Here is a 15,529-nt window from a genome sequence, read left to right as displayed (position 1 = left end):
CTAGAGGGAAGGGTGGTCTTGGGGGCAGCCCTGGGCAGAGCTCCACATTGGAGCTTCTGAGGTGGAGAAGCTGCCTGAGATTGGAGCTCCTCCAGACTGAAGTCCCTGAGATTGGAGTTATTGACGCTGGAGCCCCCCAATATTGGAGCCCCTGATCCTGGAGCTGTGGATGTGGAGGAGCCCCCTGAGACTGAAGCCCCTGTGGAGTGGCAGCTCCACTTCAGGGGATCCTGAGGAGGAGTAGGGTTGGGGGGTGTTCTGAGGGGGCTGTGCCAGCCCCACAGCAGCCACAATACCCCAGTTGCTCCCTGCCTGCCGTGGGTCACACGCTGGGGCGAGTGGGTCCCTGTGCTCCCCAGTTGGTGGTGGGGGAAGATGCAGAACCCCTTGTATCACAGCAGGATCGGGAAATAGAGGTGCTGGATCCTGGTCCGTGTGGTCCCTGTGGGGAGAGGGGGCAGTGCAGGGCTTTATTGGGAGCAGGAATGAGGAGAGAACGTGATGGGCAGCGTCCCCCGTGGTGAGGGGGGTCCTGGCATGTGCCGCCCCACTCAGATGATGCCATCGAAACCCAGCACCCCACATTTCTTGCCTGCGATCCGGCAGCCGAAAGTAAGGGCATCCTGCAGGCTCCTCCCTGCGAACAGGCAGCACGTCAGCTGTGCCGGGCTGTGCCAAGCTCTGCCATAGCTGTGCCAGGCTGTGCTGAGCTATGCCATGGTCATGCCAGACTGCCACGGCCAGGCCAGGCCAATCTGTGCTGTGTCAGGGTGGGCCATGCTGAGCTGGGCCAGGCTGGGCTGGACCATGTAGAACCATGGCATGGCCATGCCATGCCACGCTGTGCTATGGCCCGGCCAAGCTGTGCCAGGCTCTGCTGAGCTGCACTGTGCCGTACCATGCGATGCTAAGCTGTACCATGACCATACCAGGCCAAACCACACAGTGCTTGGCTATACAGAACCAGGCTGTGCCGAGCTATGCCATAGCCACGCCATGCCAAGCTGTCCTGGACTGTGTTGTGCCACATGGCACCGTGCTGTGCCAAGCCAAGCCATGCTGTGCCATGGCCATGCCATGCTGCGCCGTGCTGTGCCAAGCCAAGCCATGCTGCGCCATGCTGTGCCTTGGATGTGTCATGCTGTGCCATGGCCACCCTTGCCCACCTTCCGAGAGTGCAAAGATGACGGCGGCGTTGAAGGTGTCGCCAGCACCCAGCGTGTCCACCAGTGCCTCGGGTGGGAAGGCATCCGAGTGCAGCAGCTGCCCGTCCGGCCCCAGCGCGTCGGCACCTGCCTCGGCCCACGCGCAGATCAGGGTAGCCCTGGGGAGCACGGGGTAGGCACGGGGTGGGTGTGGGGTTCAGGGGGTGGATTTGGGGTGTGCAGGAGGAGTGCAGGGGTGGATGGGGGACAGGGTGTGTGTGGCGTGGATGTGGGGTGCAGGGGTGAATGGGGGGTGCAAGGGCTGTTTGAGGGATGCAGGGGATGGATAGGGGGGCAGGGTGTGGGGCATGGATGTGGGGTGTAAGGGGTGCATGGGGGGCAGGATGTGTAGGGCGTGGATGGGGGGTGCAGGGGGTGGATGGGGGACAGTGTGTGTGGCGTGGATGTGGCGTGCAGGGGTGAATGGGGGGTGCAGGGGTTGGTTGAGGGATTCAGAAGGTGGACAGGGGTAGGGTGTGGATGGGGGCAGGGTATGTGGGGTGCAGGAGGGGTGTGGGTTGTGGTGGGGGGTGGAGTGCAGAGTGTGCAAGGCGTGAACATGGGGTGCAGAGAGTGCAGTGCAGGGTTGTGGGGGCGTTGTTGTGGGGCACAGACTCCCTGCCGTACCCCGGCTGCAGGCGGCCCCGCAGCCCCTGCAGCGCCTCGGGGGCTGAGTGGAACCCCAGGTGCTGCACCAGGTCCTTGCTGACGAACACCTGCAGGAGAAAGGAGGGACACTCACAGCACCCCCAGACCCTCATTGCACCCCTACAGCATCATCACTGCACCTTGGACCCCCGTTGCACCAAACAACCCCTCACAGCTCCTCACACCCCCAGCCACGCCCCAGTAGCCCCCGGCTCGCCCCCCCACTCACCACACTCGCCAGCCCCATGAGCTCCAGGACCCCCTCCCGCGGCTTCTCCAGCTCCACCGAGGTTTGCACCCGCTGCTCCGCGGGCTGTGCCTGGTTGTGCTGCTGCACCCGCCGCATCATCGCCGCCTGCTCCACGGGGTTACGCGCCTGCGGCCGCGCAGCACCTCACATCGGCAGGGAACCCCAAACCCGGGGTCACCCCAGCCCTGGTCTCACTCCCCCTCCAGCTCGGGTTCCCTCTGGTTCTGGGCTTTCCCCCCAAGTCCAGGGGTCCCCCAGTGCTTGTCCCCAATAGCTCAGTGTCCCCCCAGTGCCAGGGTGCCCCCAGCCCTGGCCTCTGCTCAACCTGGGCCTGGAGTCTCTCTGGCACCAGGTTCCCCTCCAGCCCCAGTCCTGGGGTGCGCCAATCTCAGGGTCCCTTAGGTTCCAGGGTCCCCCCAGTCCCACAGACCACCCTCACCCTGGCCTTGGTTCCCTCCCAGCCCCAGCCCAGGTGTACCCCTCAACCCTGATCCCACATTCCCCCAAGCCCCATCTTCAACGACTCCCAGCCCAGGGTCCCTCCCAACTCAGGGTCACCCCAAGCCCAGGGTCCATTCCCCCTAGTCTTGGGGTGTCCCCCCCTAGCCTGGAGTGTCCCCACCCCTGGGCTCACTTCCCAGTGGATCCATTTGTACTGGGAGAGGTCGACTCTCTCGAAGTCGCGGGCCGTGACGTCAGGCAGTTTCCTGCAGGGCGAGGGGGGGTCAGGCTGGGGGGGGGGGGAACGGGGACCCCAGCGGGGTGCGAAGGGCAGCGCGGGGCAGAGGTCCCCGCCGGCGGCACCGCCCCAGTGAATCATTAACAGGGGGCAGCGGGATGGGACACGGACTCAAAGGGCGATGGAACCCAGCGCTGGAGGGGTTGGTGATGCCCAACAACCCCATGTGCCATCAAATGGCAGGAGCACAGCTGGTCCGTGCTGGGGCGAGGGCCATGGTGGACCTGTGGCACTCGCATGGAAAAGGAAACGCCACCACAGGCACTGGCCATGCCACGTGCAGGGCAGGGTGTCCCCGTGGACACTCAGTGCTGCAGGGTCTGGTGATGTCCAGCGGCACCATCCATCATCAAACAGTGAGAGCACGGCTGGCCTGCGCCAGGTGATGGACACGGCGGGGCTGTGGCATCGGCACAGCCAAGGGAATGTCATCCTGGTCACTGGCAGTGCCACACGCAGTGTGGGGCTTCCCCATGGATGGGGATGGATTTGGATGGACATGGGGATGAGGATGATGGGGATGATTGGGATGGGATGGAGTTGGTGATGGGGACGATGGAGATGGATAAAGGATATCACCACAGCTGCCGTGACAGCTGTCCCACTGGGATGCCACCACTGCACAGGGAGTGGTTGGGTCTGATCGGTAGCAATAGTGTGTGCGGAATTGCAGGGAATCATCCAGTCCAGCACCCACAGATCCACTGCTGAAGCCAAGCACCCTGGGATGCAGGGGACAAAGCCATGAGCACCCCCATGGTTACCCTTACGTGTCGTGGAGCACAATGGTGCGGGAGCCATTGGCAGCATTGAGCAGGCAGCAGGCGCAGGGCATGTCCCCATGCGGGTGCAGCACCACGTGTGTCACATCGATGCCACGACGCTGGAAATCCGCTAGCAGGAAACTTGGGGGGCAGAGAACGGGATGAGGGGCATCCCACACGCCTGCCCGGGCAGGGGGAGCCCTGGTTCCCCACGAGCCCTGATTTCCCGATCGCAAGCCCCAGTCCCACTCCCCCCGTCCTCCTCCCCTCTCCTGTGTCCCCCCCCCAGCCCCAATGTCATCGTCCCCCCTCCATCCTCCTCCTCAGCCCCAGCTGCCCTCCCCAGCCCTGGTTCCACACCTCTGTCTCCACCAGCTCCTGTCACCCCTCCATCCCCAATCCTCCTCAGCCCCAGTTGCCCCCCTCCAGGCCCAGTTGCCCCCATCCCTGCTCACCCGCCTTCTCCCCAGGGTCATCCCTCACTCTCCATCCTCCCCAGCTGCAGCCCCAGTTGCCCTCCCCAGCCCTGGTTCCTCACCTGTGTCCCCCCAGCTCCAGTTTCCACCCCACGCAGCTCCAGTTGCCCCCAATTCCCCCTCAGTCGCCTTCTGTCCCAGCTCCAGTTCCCTTTCCGTGAGTCCCAGTTCATCCCTCCCTTCCTGGTCGCCTCCCACCCCGTTAACTCGCCCGGTTGCCCCCCTCCCATCCCGGTGCCCCCCCTAACCCTGCCGCCGCCACCCCCATCCCCATCACCTCCCTCCCATCCCGGTTGTCCCCCCCATCCCGGTGTCCCCTCCCTATGCCGGTCGCCCCCCGCCCCGCTCACTCGCCGGCGGGCCCCGGGGCCAGCGAGCCCATGAAGGCGCAGGGCGCTCCGAGCAGGGCCAGCACGGTGCAGGAGTTGGAGGCGTTGCCGCCGCGCTGCCATCGCTGCGACCGGCACCTGCGGGACAGGACGGGGACAGGGCTCAGCGCCGGCTCCGGTAGCCCCGGGCAGGGACCGGCAGCGCCTCCCGGTACCGGGTGTCCGAGTCTTCGGCTGGGAACGCCTCCACCTCGCTGATGATGTCCAGGCACACTAGCCCGGCGCACAGGATCCGCCGCTCCCCCGCCGCCATCCCGGGGCCGCTCCGCGATGCTGCGGCACCGGCTCGGGTGTGCGAACGCCGCGCCCCGCCCACCGCAGCGGCTCCGCCAATCAGAGTGCGCCCCTCCCGTAAACTCCGCCTACCGCGTCTAACAGCCCCGCCCCCTGCACGGGGCGGCTAATCAGAGCGCGAGGCCACGCCCCTCCACAGCACCTGCTCCGTCCCCACACGTGGGAGCCAATCAGAGCGCAAAAACGCGCCCCCAGCCCCGCCTACCAGGCAGAACCACCCCGCCCCCTGCACGGGCAGCCAATCAGAATGCAAAACCACGCCCCCGTCAGCGCAGGCCACGCCCCCACAGTGACTCAAAGCTCGCCGCCTTGGCCCGCCCCGTCTGCACGGATTAGCCAATCAGAGCGCAAGACCACGCCCCTTAGAGCCCGGGGCCAGAGGCCGTGGCTGCCCGGAGGGAGGGTGTCGTGCAACCCGAGGGGGAGGGGAGGGGGAGGGGAGGGGGAGGGGAGGGGAGGGGGAGGGGAGAGGGAGGGGGAGGGGAGAGGGAGGGGGAGGGGAAGGGGAGGGGAGGGGGAGGCTGCTCCATCGCCTGTGACACCCGGTTTTGGGGGTCTGCCCCATGGACTCTAACCCCCAAGTTGGGGGGGCTGCCCCATCGCCTGTGCCTCTTGAGTTGGGGACTGCCCCACGGCCTCTGCCCCCCAAATTGGAGGCTGCCCCATGGTCTCTGCACCCGTGGTTGTGGAGTTGCTCATCGCCTGTGCTTCCCGGGTTGGGGGGCTGCCCCACCGCCTCTGCCCCCTATGTTGGGGGCCTGCCCCATGGCCTGTGCCTCACGGGATGGGGCTGCCACCATAGACTCAGGCATCCCAGGTTGCGGGGCTGCCCCACAGCAAAAACTGGGGAGGGGGCGCAGGATGGAACTGGAGCCGCAGGTACAAAACCGGTGCCGCCTCTTTATTGTGTGGGAGGCAGTGGGGGGGGGTGTGTGGGGTAGGGGGTGAGTGAGAGGTGGGGGTGCTGATAAATAACGGGGGGGGGAGGGGCGGTCCTGCCAGAGTAGGGGGCTGGGGGGCAGCCCCGTGCTGTGGGGGAAGGGGGGGGTCCACAATCCTAGGGGTGAATTGGGGGGAGTCCCACTGGGGGGGTGTTTGTGGGTCCCCAGGGCTCCTGCATACGAAGGGAGGTGGGTTTGTGGGTCCCTAGGACTGGTTGGTGTGAATGGGGGGTGTTTAGAGGTCCCTAGGGCTCCTGGGTGTGAATGGGGGGGTTTAGGGGTCCCTAGGGCTCCTGAGTGTGAATGGGAGAGGTGTTTGGGGGTCCCTAGGGCTCCTGGGTGTGAATGGAGGGGTGTTTGGGGGTCCCTAGGGCTCCTAGGTGTGAATGGGAGGGGTGTTTGGGAGTCTTTAGGGCTCCTGGATGTGAATGGGGGGGGTGTTTAGGGGTCCCCAGGGCTGCTCGGTGTGAATGTGGGGGTCCCACCAGGGTCTGGGGTCCCATGGGGGAGTCAGGGGGTCCCTAGGATTCCTCAGTGTGAATGGAGGGGCATCCCCAAGGGGTGGGGGTGTCACGGTGGGTTTTAAAGCCCTCGGACTCTTTGGTGTGAATGGGGGAGTTTGGGGTTCCCTAGGGATCCTGTGTGTGAACTGGGGGAAAGGTGTTGGGGGTCCCTAGGGCTCCTGGGTGTGCACTGGGGGGTTCCGCTGGGGGTGGGGGGGATCCCTAGGGCCTCTTAGTGGGAATGGGGGTGTCCCACCGGGGTCTGGGGTCCCAAGGGGGTGTTTGGGGGTCCCTAGGGCCTCTTGGTGTGTGTGTGGGGGTCCCACCAGGATGGGGGTCCCATGGGGGGTCCCTAGGGCTCTGGGTAGAGCAGAGCAGCGCTGAAGAGGGTGAGGGGCTCGTCAGGCGCGTGGGCCAGGCGCCCCGACACCAGGTCGACGCAGAGGGTCTCACCAGCGGCCAGCGGCAGCAGGAGGCTGAAGACCCCCAGTGCCCCCGGCACGGGGGGCAGTGCGGCCCCCGGCTCCGTCTCGAGCCCCTCGGGCTGGAACCCGGCCGAGTCCAGACGTGCGATGCCCAGGTTGGAGCGGGACAGCACAGCCTCCAGTGCAGCACCCCGGTACCCTGTCAGCACCGCCGTCACCAGGTACCGCCCGGCCACCGGCGCCGTGAACGTGCCTGGAAAAGAGGGGGTCAGCACCCCGAAACTGGGACCCAGGGACCCTGGCACAGGGACCCCGGAATGGTACCAGAGACCTTGCATTCCCCTCTGCACTCCTGGGTTCTTTCTGCTCTCCTGGGTCCATCACCGTGCCCCTAGGTCCCCCTCTGCGCCCCTGGGTTCCTCTCTGCACCCCTGGATCCATCACTGTGCCTCTGAATCCTCTTATGCACCCCTGAGACCCTTCTGCACCCCTGGATCCCCCCTGAACCCCCAGCACCGCGCTCGCCAGTCACAGCCCCGGCACCAGCACCATGGATGTGCCTGGAGAGGACAGGGGGTCAGCCCCCGAACTGGGACCAGGGACTTCAGAATGAGATTGGCAACTCAGCATCCCCCCTGTGTGCCCGGATCCTTCCCGTGCCCCCAGGCCTCCACAGCCATCAGCACACCAGGACAAACATCCCCAGATCCCCCACTGAACCCCTGGATCCTCCTTGCACCCCAGCTTCCCCTCTGCACCCCACAGCCACCAGCACACCCCCAGCATGAGACAGGAACTCCTGGATCCAGTCACAGATGCTGTCCCACCCTACAGCCCCATCCCGCCCCACAGCCACCTGCCCCACACGTGGCTGCTCACCAGTCTCGGGGTCATAGGCGCCACCATCATTGAGCAGGACCTGGTCGAAGGGGATGGTGCCCGGCTCCGAGCGCTGGGTGCTCAGGGCGGCCGAGAAGGCGATGCGGGGGACAGACCCCGGCTCCCCGACCTCGCCTGGGCCCCACGTCAGCGTGAGGGGCTTGGAACCCCAACCCCAGCCCCACAGCACCCCCAGCTGCCCCCCAGCTCCCCACTGCCCCCCCACCCCCAGCCCCTTGGGACCCCAATCCCCAGCTCCCACACCCCCCACTCCAATCACTGGCATGCCCCCAATGCCCCCCAAGTGCCCCAGCCCCTCCATGCACCTCAGCCCCCCTAAACCCCTCAACTCCTCCCAAGCTCCCCAGCCCTCTCTGTGCTCCCAGCCCCCCATGCCCCCATTCCCCCCATCCTACCTTTCTCTCCGGGCAGCCCTAGGAGGGAAGGTGAGGGGGGGCTGCAGCCTGGCCAGACGGGACCCCCAAGTGCAGGGTCCAGCCCTGCCAGCGCTGCCCCACACCGGGGTGGGGGGTCAGGGGGGGCTCCTTACCAGGGGGGCCAGCGGGGCCACGCTCTCCATCCTTGCCAGGGGGCCCTGAGGGGCCAGGGGGGCCCTGCTCACCTGGGGGGCCGGAGGGGCCAGGGGGGCCAGGGGGGCCTGGAGGGAGACAGGGTCAGAGCCAGCACAGCCCCATAGCATGAACCCCCATGCCCCACAGCCTGTGACCCCACAACCCTCCATGCCACTGCCCCATGGCTCGAGCCCCCTCATCCCCACACCCCACAGCACCATGGCTTGACCTCCCATGCCCCCATGTCCTGTGTCCCCCCGTCCCTATACCTTGAACCCCCAACATACCCATGTGCTGTGGCCCCACGTCCTTTAGATCCCCACATCCTCCAGCCTGCAGCCTCTCATGTTCCTGTGTCCCCACACCCCAACACCCCCCGGTGCCCCCAGCCAGACCCCTACCTCCCCATACCCCACTGCCCCACTCTCTGCTGACCTTGTGTCACTACATTTCCATCTCACGGTGCCTCCACCATCGTCTCAAGCCCTGCTTCCCCAGCCTCCTGCCCCATGTTCCCATGCCTCCGCCATTGTCCCCCATGCCCCATACTTGTACCCTGTCCCTATGGCCCTGTGGCCCCATACTTCCACCCCATACCCTGTGCTGCACACAGTCCTGCAGGCTCTGGCCAAGGTGCAGCAGCTCCCTGTGCCCTGTCCCCATTCCTGCACCCCAGTGTCCCCATGTCCCCGTGCACTCTCCTGTGGGCTCTGGTTGAGGCACAGCAGCTCCCCATGTCCCCATATCCCTGTCCCCATGCCCATACACCATCCTGCTGGCTCTGGACAAGGTGCAGCGGCTCCCTGTGCCCCATCCCCGTGTCCCCATGCACCATCACACCGACTCTGGCTGAAGCACAGCAGCTCCCCATGTCTCCATGCACCATTGTGCTGGCTCTGGCCAAGGTGCAACAGCTCCCCATGTCCCCATGTTCCTGTTCCTGCCTCCATGTCCTCACACACTTCATGCTGGCTCTGGCTGATGCATAGCAGCTCCCCATGTCCCCATATCCCTGTTCCTGTCCCCCTGTCGGCACGCACCATCACACTGGCTCTGGCCAAGGTGCAATAGCTCCCCGTGTCCCTGTTCCTGTCTCCACACACCGTCATGCTGTCTCTGGCTGATGCACAGCAGCTCCCCATGTCCCCATATCCCTGTTCCTGTCCCCCTGTTGCCACGCACCGTCGCGCTGGCTCTGGCCAAGGCGCAGCAGCTCGCCACGCAGATGCTGCAGGCTGGCATTGATGGCACTGAGCCGGGGCTGAGCCTGCAGCGCCTTCTCCAGCAGCGCTCCCTGGTTTTGCGCTGTGGCGTTCAGGTCCCGTGTGGTGGCCCACAGCCCGGCCACGTGCCGGCCCAAGCCCTGGCGCACGTCACGCACTGCAGTTGCCACATCCTCAAGCCGCTCGCAGACGCCCTCCAGCTTGGCCAGCCGGGGCTCCAGGGTGGCTGTGCAGCCCCCTGCCCGCACCAGCTCTCGCACCAGCCCCTCCAGACGCTCCTCGCTCTCTGCCTCCCGCGCTGCTGCTGCCGCTGCCGCCTGGTCCAGCTCGGCCACAATGCGGTCAGTGATGATGCCCAGCTGGCGCTGCCGCGCATCCTGCTGGTCCAGATCGTCCTGCAGCCCCTGCACCGTGGTGTTCAGCCTGCCCAGTGACAGCAGCGCATCCGCCAGCTCGTCCTGCAGTGCCCGCAGATCCCAGGTCGAGGGGCCCCCGAAGATGCTGAACCCCTCCAGCGGTGGCTCTGACTCTAGATCCAGCTCTGGCTCTGGCGTGGTAGGAGCAGGCTGCGGCACACGGCACGCAGCTGTGCAGGTGCCCACCTCCTCCCGCAACCGCTCCAGCTCCTGGGGTGCAAGTGCGGCACAGGGCTGGGGGCACAGGCGGCTGCTCGGCTGCTCCAGCTCAGCCTCCAGCCACCCTGTCCGGTTACGGAGCTGTGCCAGCTCCTCCATCAGGGCTGCTCCACCCTCCATCTGCCCCGTCAGCCCAGCCAGCACCTTGTCCTGCTCCCCCAGCCGCTCCTGCAGTGCCTGCAGCTCCCCGGCCAGCGTGGCCCCACTGCCTCCCAGTGCCCCGAGCTGCCCCTCGGCCGCCTCCAGCCGCCGCTCCAGCTGCCGGAGCTGGGGCTCGAGCTGTCGGTCCTGGTCACTGGCTGGCGGCTCCGGGGTAGTGGGGCAGTGCTGGCCACAGCGGGCCAGCAGCCCCTCCAGCTCGGTCAGGCGCGCGCCACGCTGGGCACCGCTGGCTGCCAGCCCGTCCACCACCCGGCTCAGGTTGGCCACGCGTCCCGGCAACCCGCTCAGCCGCGCCTCTGGCTCCAGCACCCACGGGCCAGCCCGCGAGGCGTTCAGTTGCCCCTCTAGCTCTGCCAGCCGCCGAGCCAGCACCGGCCCCTGCCCTCCTGGCCCCACGGCCGCTGTGGGCAGTGCGTCCATGCGTCGTTCCAGCTCTGCCAGCCGCCGGTATAGTTCATCTGGTTGCGGAGCGGGAGCCAGCCGGCTGCTCAGGCTGCTGATGTGCCGCTGCACTGTCTCGACTGCCTCCCGGTTACGCTGGTCCACCGAGCCCACCAGCTTCTCCAGCGCCCGCATGCGGTCCCGGTCCTCGGCCGCCTGCCGCCGCAGCCCCTCGGTGCCAGCCGTGCATGCCGCACACGTCTCCTGCAGCCGCTGCTCCAGCTCACGCAGCGCTGGGGCGGCTGCTGGGCTCTCCCGGCCGATCTCCTGGCGGCGCAGGCGGCTTTCCAGCTCCTCCAGCCGCCGCTGGACATGGCTCAGCACCTCCCGCACCTCGGCGGGGGCGGCTGCGTCGGCTGGCTGCTCGCCTTCGAGGCCGCTGTTGGCTGTCCGGCGCGGCTGCTCTGGTGACGAATCCTGCCCGGCGCGCAGCTCCTCCACCACCTCGCTCAGCTGCCGTACCTGCTCCTCCAGCCGCCGCACCTTCTCTGCATCTCCACCGCCTGCAGCCGCACCGCATCGTCAGCGTCCCGGCCGTGCCACCGCCACCACCGCATCCCTCCACCCCAGCACTACCTTCGCCCCCCAATCCGCTGAGGGGGTTGCCGAAGCCAGAGAGCGTGGGGCGGCCGGGCTGGGGGCGGCCAGTGGGCAGGGGTGACGCCGGTGCAGACCCCTCGGTGCAGTCCGGGCCCGAATAGCCCTGGCAGCAGCGCCAAGCCAGCTCCGACACCGTGCGCTGCGACACCTTGTAGCGTGGCCGCAGGAAGGTGCGGTACCTGTGGGAGAGGGGACCCTGCCGCAGCCGGGGGGGGGGGGGGCGCAGCCCCCCGCCCGCACCCTGCTGCCCACCGGGTCCCTGTTCCCAGCGAGCGCTGAGTCCTTGAGGTGTCGGCAGGGGTTTGGGGCTGGGCACCCAACAGCAGAACCAAACCCCGGCAGAGGTTTGGCTCTGGCACACAACGGGTGCCGCTGCCCAGCCTCACCACCCACAGCACCTCGAGATGGCACCACCTCGTGCCAGTGTCATCACCCCAAGCCACAAACATCATCCCAAGCCCTGGCGACACCACATGCCCTGGCATAACCCTGGGCCACCGGCATCACCACCTGCCACCCACATCACCCTGTGCCACCCATATTACCCCGTGCTGCTGGCATCACCCTGAGCTCCTGGCATCACCCTGAGCTGCCAGCCTGGAGCCCAGTGCTGGGATCAGGGTGCACCAGGGTCCTGCCATGAGCCTGGTGATGGGGAGGAATCGTCTCCCACCCGGCACCGCACGAGGCCTCCCAGCTCTTGCGAAAAGTAAACACGCCACCGGCGTGGATAAACACCAGTGGCGGTGGGACCACGGCCAGGCCAGCGCAGCTCCCAGCCCCCCACCCTCCCTGGAGCCCCCGGACTCACGCCAGGACGCGGGGGCACTGGAGCTGCCCCCAGGGGCAGGGCTGGAAATCTGGCTTCACGAAGCTCTCGACGCCATCCTCCACCACGCAGCTCACACTGCGCGTCACCACGTAGGCACACCAGTTCCTGTGGGAGGGGGTCAGGGCGCCCACCCAGCAGGAACTGGGGCCCCCAGCATGACCTGGGCATCGCTATCCCCCACCCCATGACCCCCAGCACAAACCAGGACCCCGGGCACACACTGGGCGCCACTACCCCTCCTGCATTCCCCAGCACTGGGACGCCCCAAGCACCCACCAGGCATCCCCCTTCCTGGACTTCTCCTGGCACAATCCAGGACCCCAAGCATGCACCAAGCATTGTCCTGGGACACTCCGGGTCCCCGCCTCTGGCCCCCACGGCGGTCACAGGCCAGCGTCGTGGGGTCACTGGGATGGATCCTGCCCCACACTGAGGCGCTTTCATCCTGGCTCTGCCCAGCAGCTCAGGGCGGCCACAGTCTCCGGCCATGGGGCAGCCCTGTGGGAGCACTGTGGGGCTGGGGGCTCTGCCCTGGGGGTGTGGGGCAGCCAGGCAGGACTTGGGGTGCCCACAGGCTGGAGGGACCCCAACCCCACAGCACAGGACCCCAGCCCCACAGCTCAGGACCACAGCCCAATGGCACAGGACCTCAGACGAACCTCATACCCTGTGGTGACCCCAGTCCCATAGTGTGGGACCCCAGCCCAGCGCCCCAGGCTGCAGGGCCCCCAGACCCATGGTGTGGGACTCCAGCCCCCCAGTGCAGGACCCCAGCCCCTCGGTTCCCAGGGCCCCGAGCCCCCCGTCTCCTCCCGCCTCGCAGCGCTGGGGCCCCCGGCGGTTCCCGGCAGCCCGGCTGGTTCCCCTCAGCCCCGGCTGGATTCCAGCTCCTCCCCAGGGGCCGCCGGGAATTCCTGCCCGGCCGACGGCCCCCCCGCCCCCTCCCTTCCCTCTCATTCCTTCCCATCCCTTCTCAGCCCATCCCGTCCCCCCCCCAAAACCCACATCTATGGGACCCTGGGGCCTCTTCCCCGGGCTGCCCTGGGGTCCCACTGTCTGGGATGGGGGTGTGCGCATCCCAGGGATGGGATGGGATGGGATGGGAGACCCCCGGAAAGGCATGACTCCCCGCCAGGGCACAGAGAGATCCCGCTGTCCCCTCCAGCCATGGGGATGGGTCCCTGCGCCCCCTGATCTATGGGGAGACCCCACTGCCCCCCTCCATCCATAGGGATGGGTCCCTGCACCCCCCAACCTATGGTGAGACCCTACCACGCCCCAAAACGCATGCTAAGCCATGTCCGTTCCCCATGGTGTGGGGCTAGGCTGGGGTCTAGGGCTGTCCGACCCACGTCCCCCCCAACCAGGCAACCCCACGGCTGCAGACAGGTCCTGCCACCTGTGGGGCCAGCAGTGGGGCTGCTGTGGAGCTGCTGTGCCTGCTATGGGGCCAGCAGTGAGGCCGCTGGGGCTGGTGTCGGGCGAGCGTGGGACTGCAATGGGGCTGTTCGTGGGGCTGCCGTGGGGCTACTGGGGCTGCCATGGGGCCAGCAGTGGGGCAGGGACAGGGCAGGCTCCGCTGCGGTCGTGTGGGTGCAGCCCCACCCCATGTGGCCACGCTGCTGATGTGGCTGCGGTAAGAGTGACCCCCGCGCCCCCCAAGCTGCCTGACCCGCAGGTGCTGGCTACCCCACAGCAGCCCCATAGCAGCCTGGCCACAGCCCCACAGCCTCACGCTGCCCGACACCTCCAGCTCGTGGCCGGCAGGGATGGGGACAGGGAAGCAGCTCAGTGGCTCCGAGCCCCCTCCTCGTCCCGACAGTGCGGCCCCATGCTGGGGTGCAGAGCACAGGCGTGCGGATGCTGAGCCCCGGCATCCCCGGCACGCGCAGCTGCCGGCACCCAGCCCAGCACACTCCCACCCTGCAGGGTGCCGGGGCCCCAGCCCCTCCAGCTGCTCTGCCCCACGGGCCGCATCCTGTCCCCTCCACGTGCGCCCCACGCCCACCAGTACCACAGCTCCCATGCCCCTTGCCGTGCTGGACGTGGCACGTGCTGGTGTCCAGCCGATCCCAGCGGCACCGGGATGGCTGCACCCTTCTCCCTGCGATGCTCCCGGTGCTGCCCAGCCATCCCATCCCGGTGGCTGTGGCTCTTACCTGTGCCGGCTGGCAGCCCGGGCAGCGCTGTGGGTCGTAGTGGGGTTCTGTGGAGCCGTAGCTTGGCCAGTGCTGAGCGGGGCAGCGCCCCCGGTGTAGAGGCTGTACCGGGGGGGGAAGTTGGCGGCCAGGGCCTGGGCGGCCAGGAGGCACGGCCAGAGCCAGGGAGCCATGCCGGGCGGGCGGCCGGGCATGGGGTGGTTTGGCGTGGCACGGTCCAGCTCAGCGTGGCTTGGCGAGGCTCGGTTCGGTTCAGTACGGTTCGATTTGGCTCAGCTTGGCGTGGCACAGTTCGGTTAGGTTGGTTGTTTGGTTCGGTTCAGCTCGGTTCGGTTCAGTTTGGTTCTGTTGTTTGGTTCAGTTTGGTTCGGTTCGGCTTGACGGACGTGACTCAGCTCAGGAGCGCCTGGCGCGTCCCGTCCGGCCGTGTCCCTCCTGGCTCTGCGTGGCTCGGCTCAGCTCCCCTCACCACGGCGCCTCTGCCCTCCCCTCGCCGCGCCTCCGCCAGCCCTTCACCGCAGAGCCGCCCCGGCGCTGCCCAACGAGGGGTCCCCGGGGCCCCCCGCTTCCTGCCCACTGCGGCCCCCACAGCCCCCAGCCCGTGCCGGGCACCACGGCCCCCGCAGCCCCACCGCCGCCAACATCTGCTCCTCGTTAGGCCGGGACGGGATGGGGAATCCGGAGAGGCCAGGCAGGGGGCCAGGGCTGCAGGCAGCCAGCGCGGCTGCCATGGGGCCCCCCCTCAGCATTGACATCGCCGGCACCGAAGTCGCTGGTGCAGGCATGGCTCCACACAGCAGCGCGATCCTCGAATGGGCACAAGTGCCTCTCGCACCCTGCTCCCCACCCGCCACGGTCCCCTCTCCTCACTGACATCTCTTGCACAGCCACGGAGGCGTGAGGCACCGGGATCCTTGTGCAGCCACTCTCGGATGGCCACGGCCACCTCTTGCACCCCACTCCCCACCCACCATGGTCCCCTCTTCACATCGACACCCCTGACATGGAGCCATGCAGCACCAGGATCCTTGTGGAGCCACTCTTGGATGGCCACAGCCCCCTCTTGCACCCTGCTCCCCACTTGCCACTGTCCCCCCTCCACACCAGCATCTCTTGCACAGCCACGGAGCTGTGCAGCACCAGGATCCTCACGTGGCCACTCTTGCATGGCATCCAGCTCCTCACACAGCCATGGCCACCCCTTGCACGCTGCTCCCACCCACCGCGGTCTCCCCTCTACGCCAACACTCCTGGCATGGAGCCGTGCAGCACCAGGATCCTTGTGTAGCCACTCTTGGATGGTCATGGCCACCTCTTGCACCCTGCTCTCCACCCGCCATGCTCCCTCCTCGGCACCGACACCAACACAGCTGCCCAGCACAGCCATGAAAC

General features: G+C 67.5%; 2 protein-coding genes across 3 annotated transcripts; both read right to left on the bottom strand.

Moving 5' to 3' along the window:
- Positions 1 to 419: 419 nt before the first annotated feature.
- Positions 420 to 4,794, bottom strand: KHK (ketohexokinase). The gene is made up of 8 exons (XM_054063170.1): positions 4,627 to 4,794; positions 4,433 to 4,549; positions 3,613 to 3,747; positions 2,738 to 2,810; positions 2,083 to 2,229; positions 1,833 to 1,921; positions 1,167 to 1,324; positions 420 to 637 (listed from the first exon to the last, which is right to left on the bottom strand). Exons 1-8 carry the CDS (start codon positions 4,722 to 4,724, stop codon positions 552 to 554), a joined length of 903 nt encoding a protein of 300 aa, XP_053919145.1. The 5' UTR covers positions 4,725 to 4,794; the 3' UTR covers positions 420 to 551.
- A 1,049-nt stretch (positions 4,795 to 5,843) lies between these two features.
- Positions 5,844 to 14,649, bottom strand: EMILIN1 (elastin microfibril interfacer 1). Of its 2 annotated transcripts, XM_054063806.1 has the most exons (8): positions 14,138 to 14,640; positions 11,958 to 12,083; positions 11,123 to 11,325; positions 9,268 to 11,049; positions 8,064 to 8,171; positions 7,930 to 7,947; positions 7,514 to 7,648; positions 5,846 to 6,887 (listed from the first exon to the last, which is right to left on the bottom strand). In XM_054063806.1, exons 1-8 carry the CDS (start codon positions 14,329 to 14,331, stop codon positions 6,562 to 6,564), a joined length of 2,892 nt encoding a protein of 963 aa, XP_053919781.1. In that variant the 5' UTR covers positions 14,332 to 14,640; the 3' UTR covers positions 5,846 to 6,561. The 2 variants fall into 2 exon arrangements, with proteins under 2 accessions (XP_053919782.1, XP_053919781.1); XM_054063807.1 differs by lacking the exon at positions 11,958 to 12,083 and having other exon boundaries at positions 5,844 to 6,887; positions 14,138 to 14,649.
- Positions 14,650 to 15,529: the final 880 nt, after the last annotated feature.

The sequence above is a fragment of the Cuculus canorus genome, chromosome 3 (genome assembly GCF_017976375.1).
Source record: "Cuculus canorus isolate bCucCan1 chromosome 3, bCucCan1.pri, whole genome shotgun sequence".
Classification (NCBI taxonomy): domain Eukaryota; kingdom Metazoa; phylum Chordata; class Aves; order Cuculiformes; family Cuculidae; genus Cuculus; species Cuculus canorus.
Note: the sequence above shows the minus strand (reverse complement) of the source record. Positions and strands in the feature narration are given on the sequence as shown.

Excerpts from the sequence above, each read along its gene's own strand:
- EMILIN1 (XM_054063806.1), bottom strand. The coding sequence starts at position 14,331 with ATGCCCGGCCGCCCGCCCGGCATGGCTCCCTGGCTCTGGCCGTGCCTC. Across the intron at positions 11,326-11,957 it reads CAGTGCCCCCGCGTCCTGGC|GTACCGCACCTTCCTGCGGC; the intron begins GTGAGTCCGGGG and ends CCTCTCCCACAG. Across the intron at positions 6,888-7,513 it reads CGCCTATGACCCCGAGACTG|GCACGTTCACGGCGCCGGTG; the intron begins GTGAGCAGCCAC and ends CCTCTTTTCCAG.
- KHK (XM_054063170.1), bottom strand. The coding sequence starts at position 4,724 with ATGGCGGCGGGGGAGCGGCGGATCCTGTGCGCCGGGCTAGTGTGCCTG. Across the intron at positions 4,550-4,626 it reads GCCGAAGACTCGGACACCCG|GTGCCGGTCGCAGCGATGGC; the intron begins GTACCGGGAGGC and ends CCTGTCCCGCAG. Across the intron at positions 3,748-4,432 it reads GCCCCGGGGCCCGCCGGCGA|TTTCCTGCTAGCGGATTTCC; the intron begins GTGAGCGGGGCG and ends CTGCCCCCCAAG.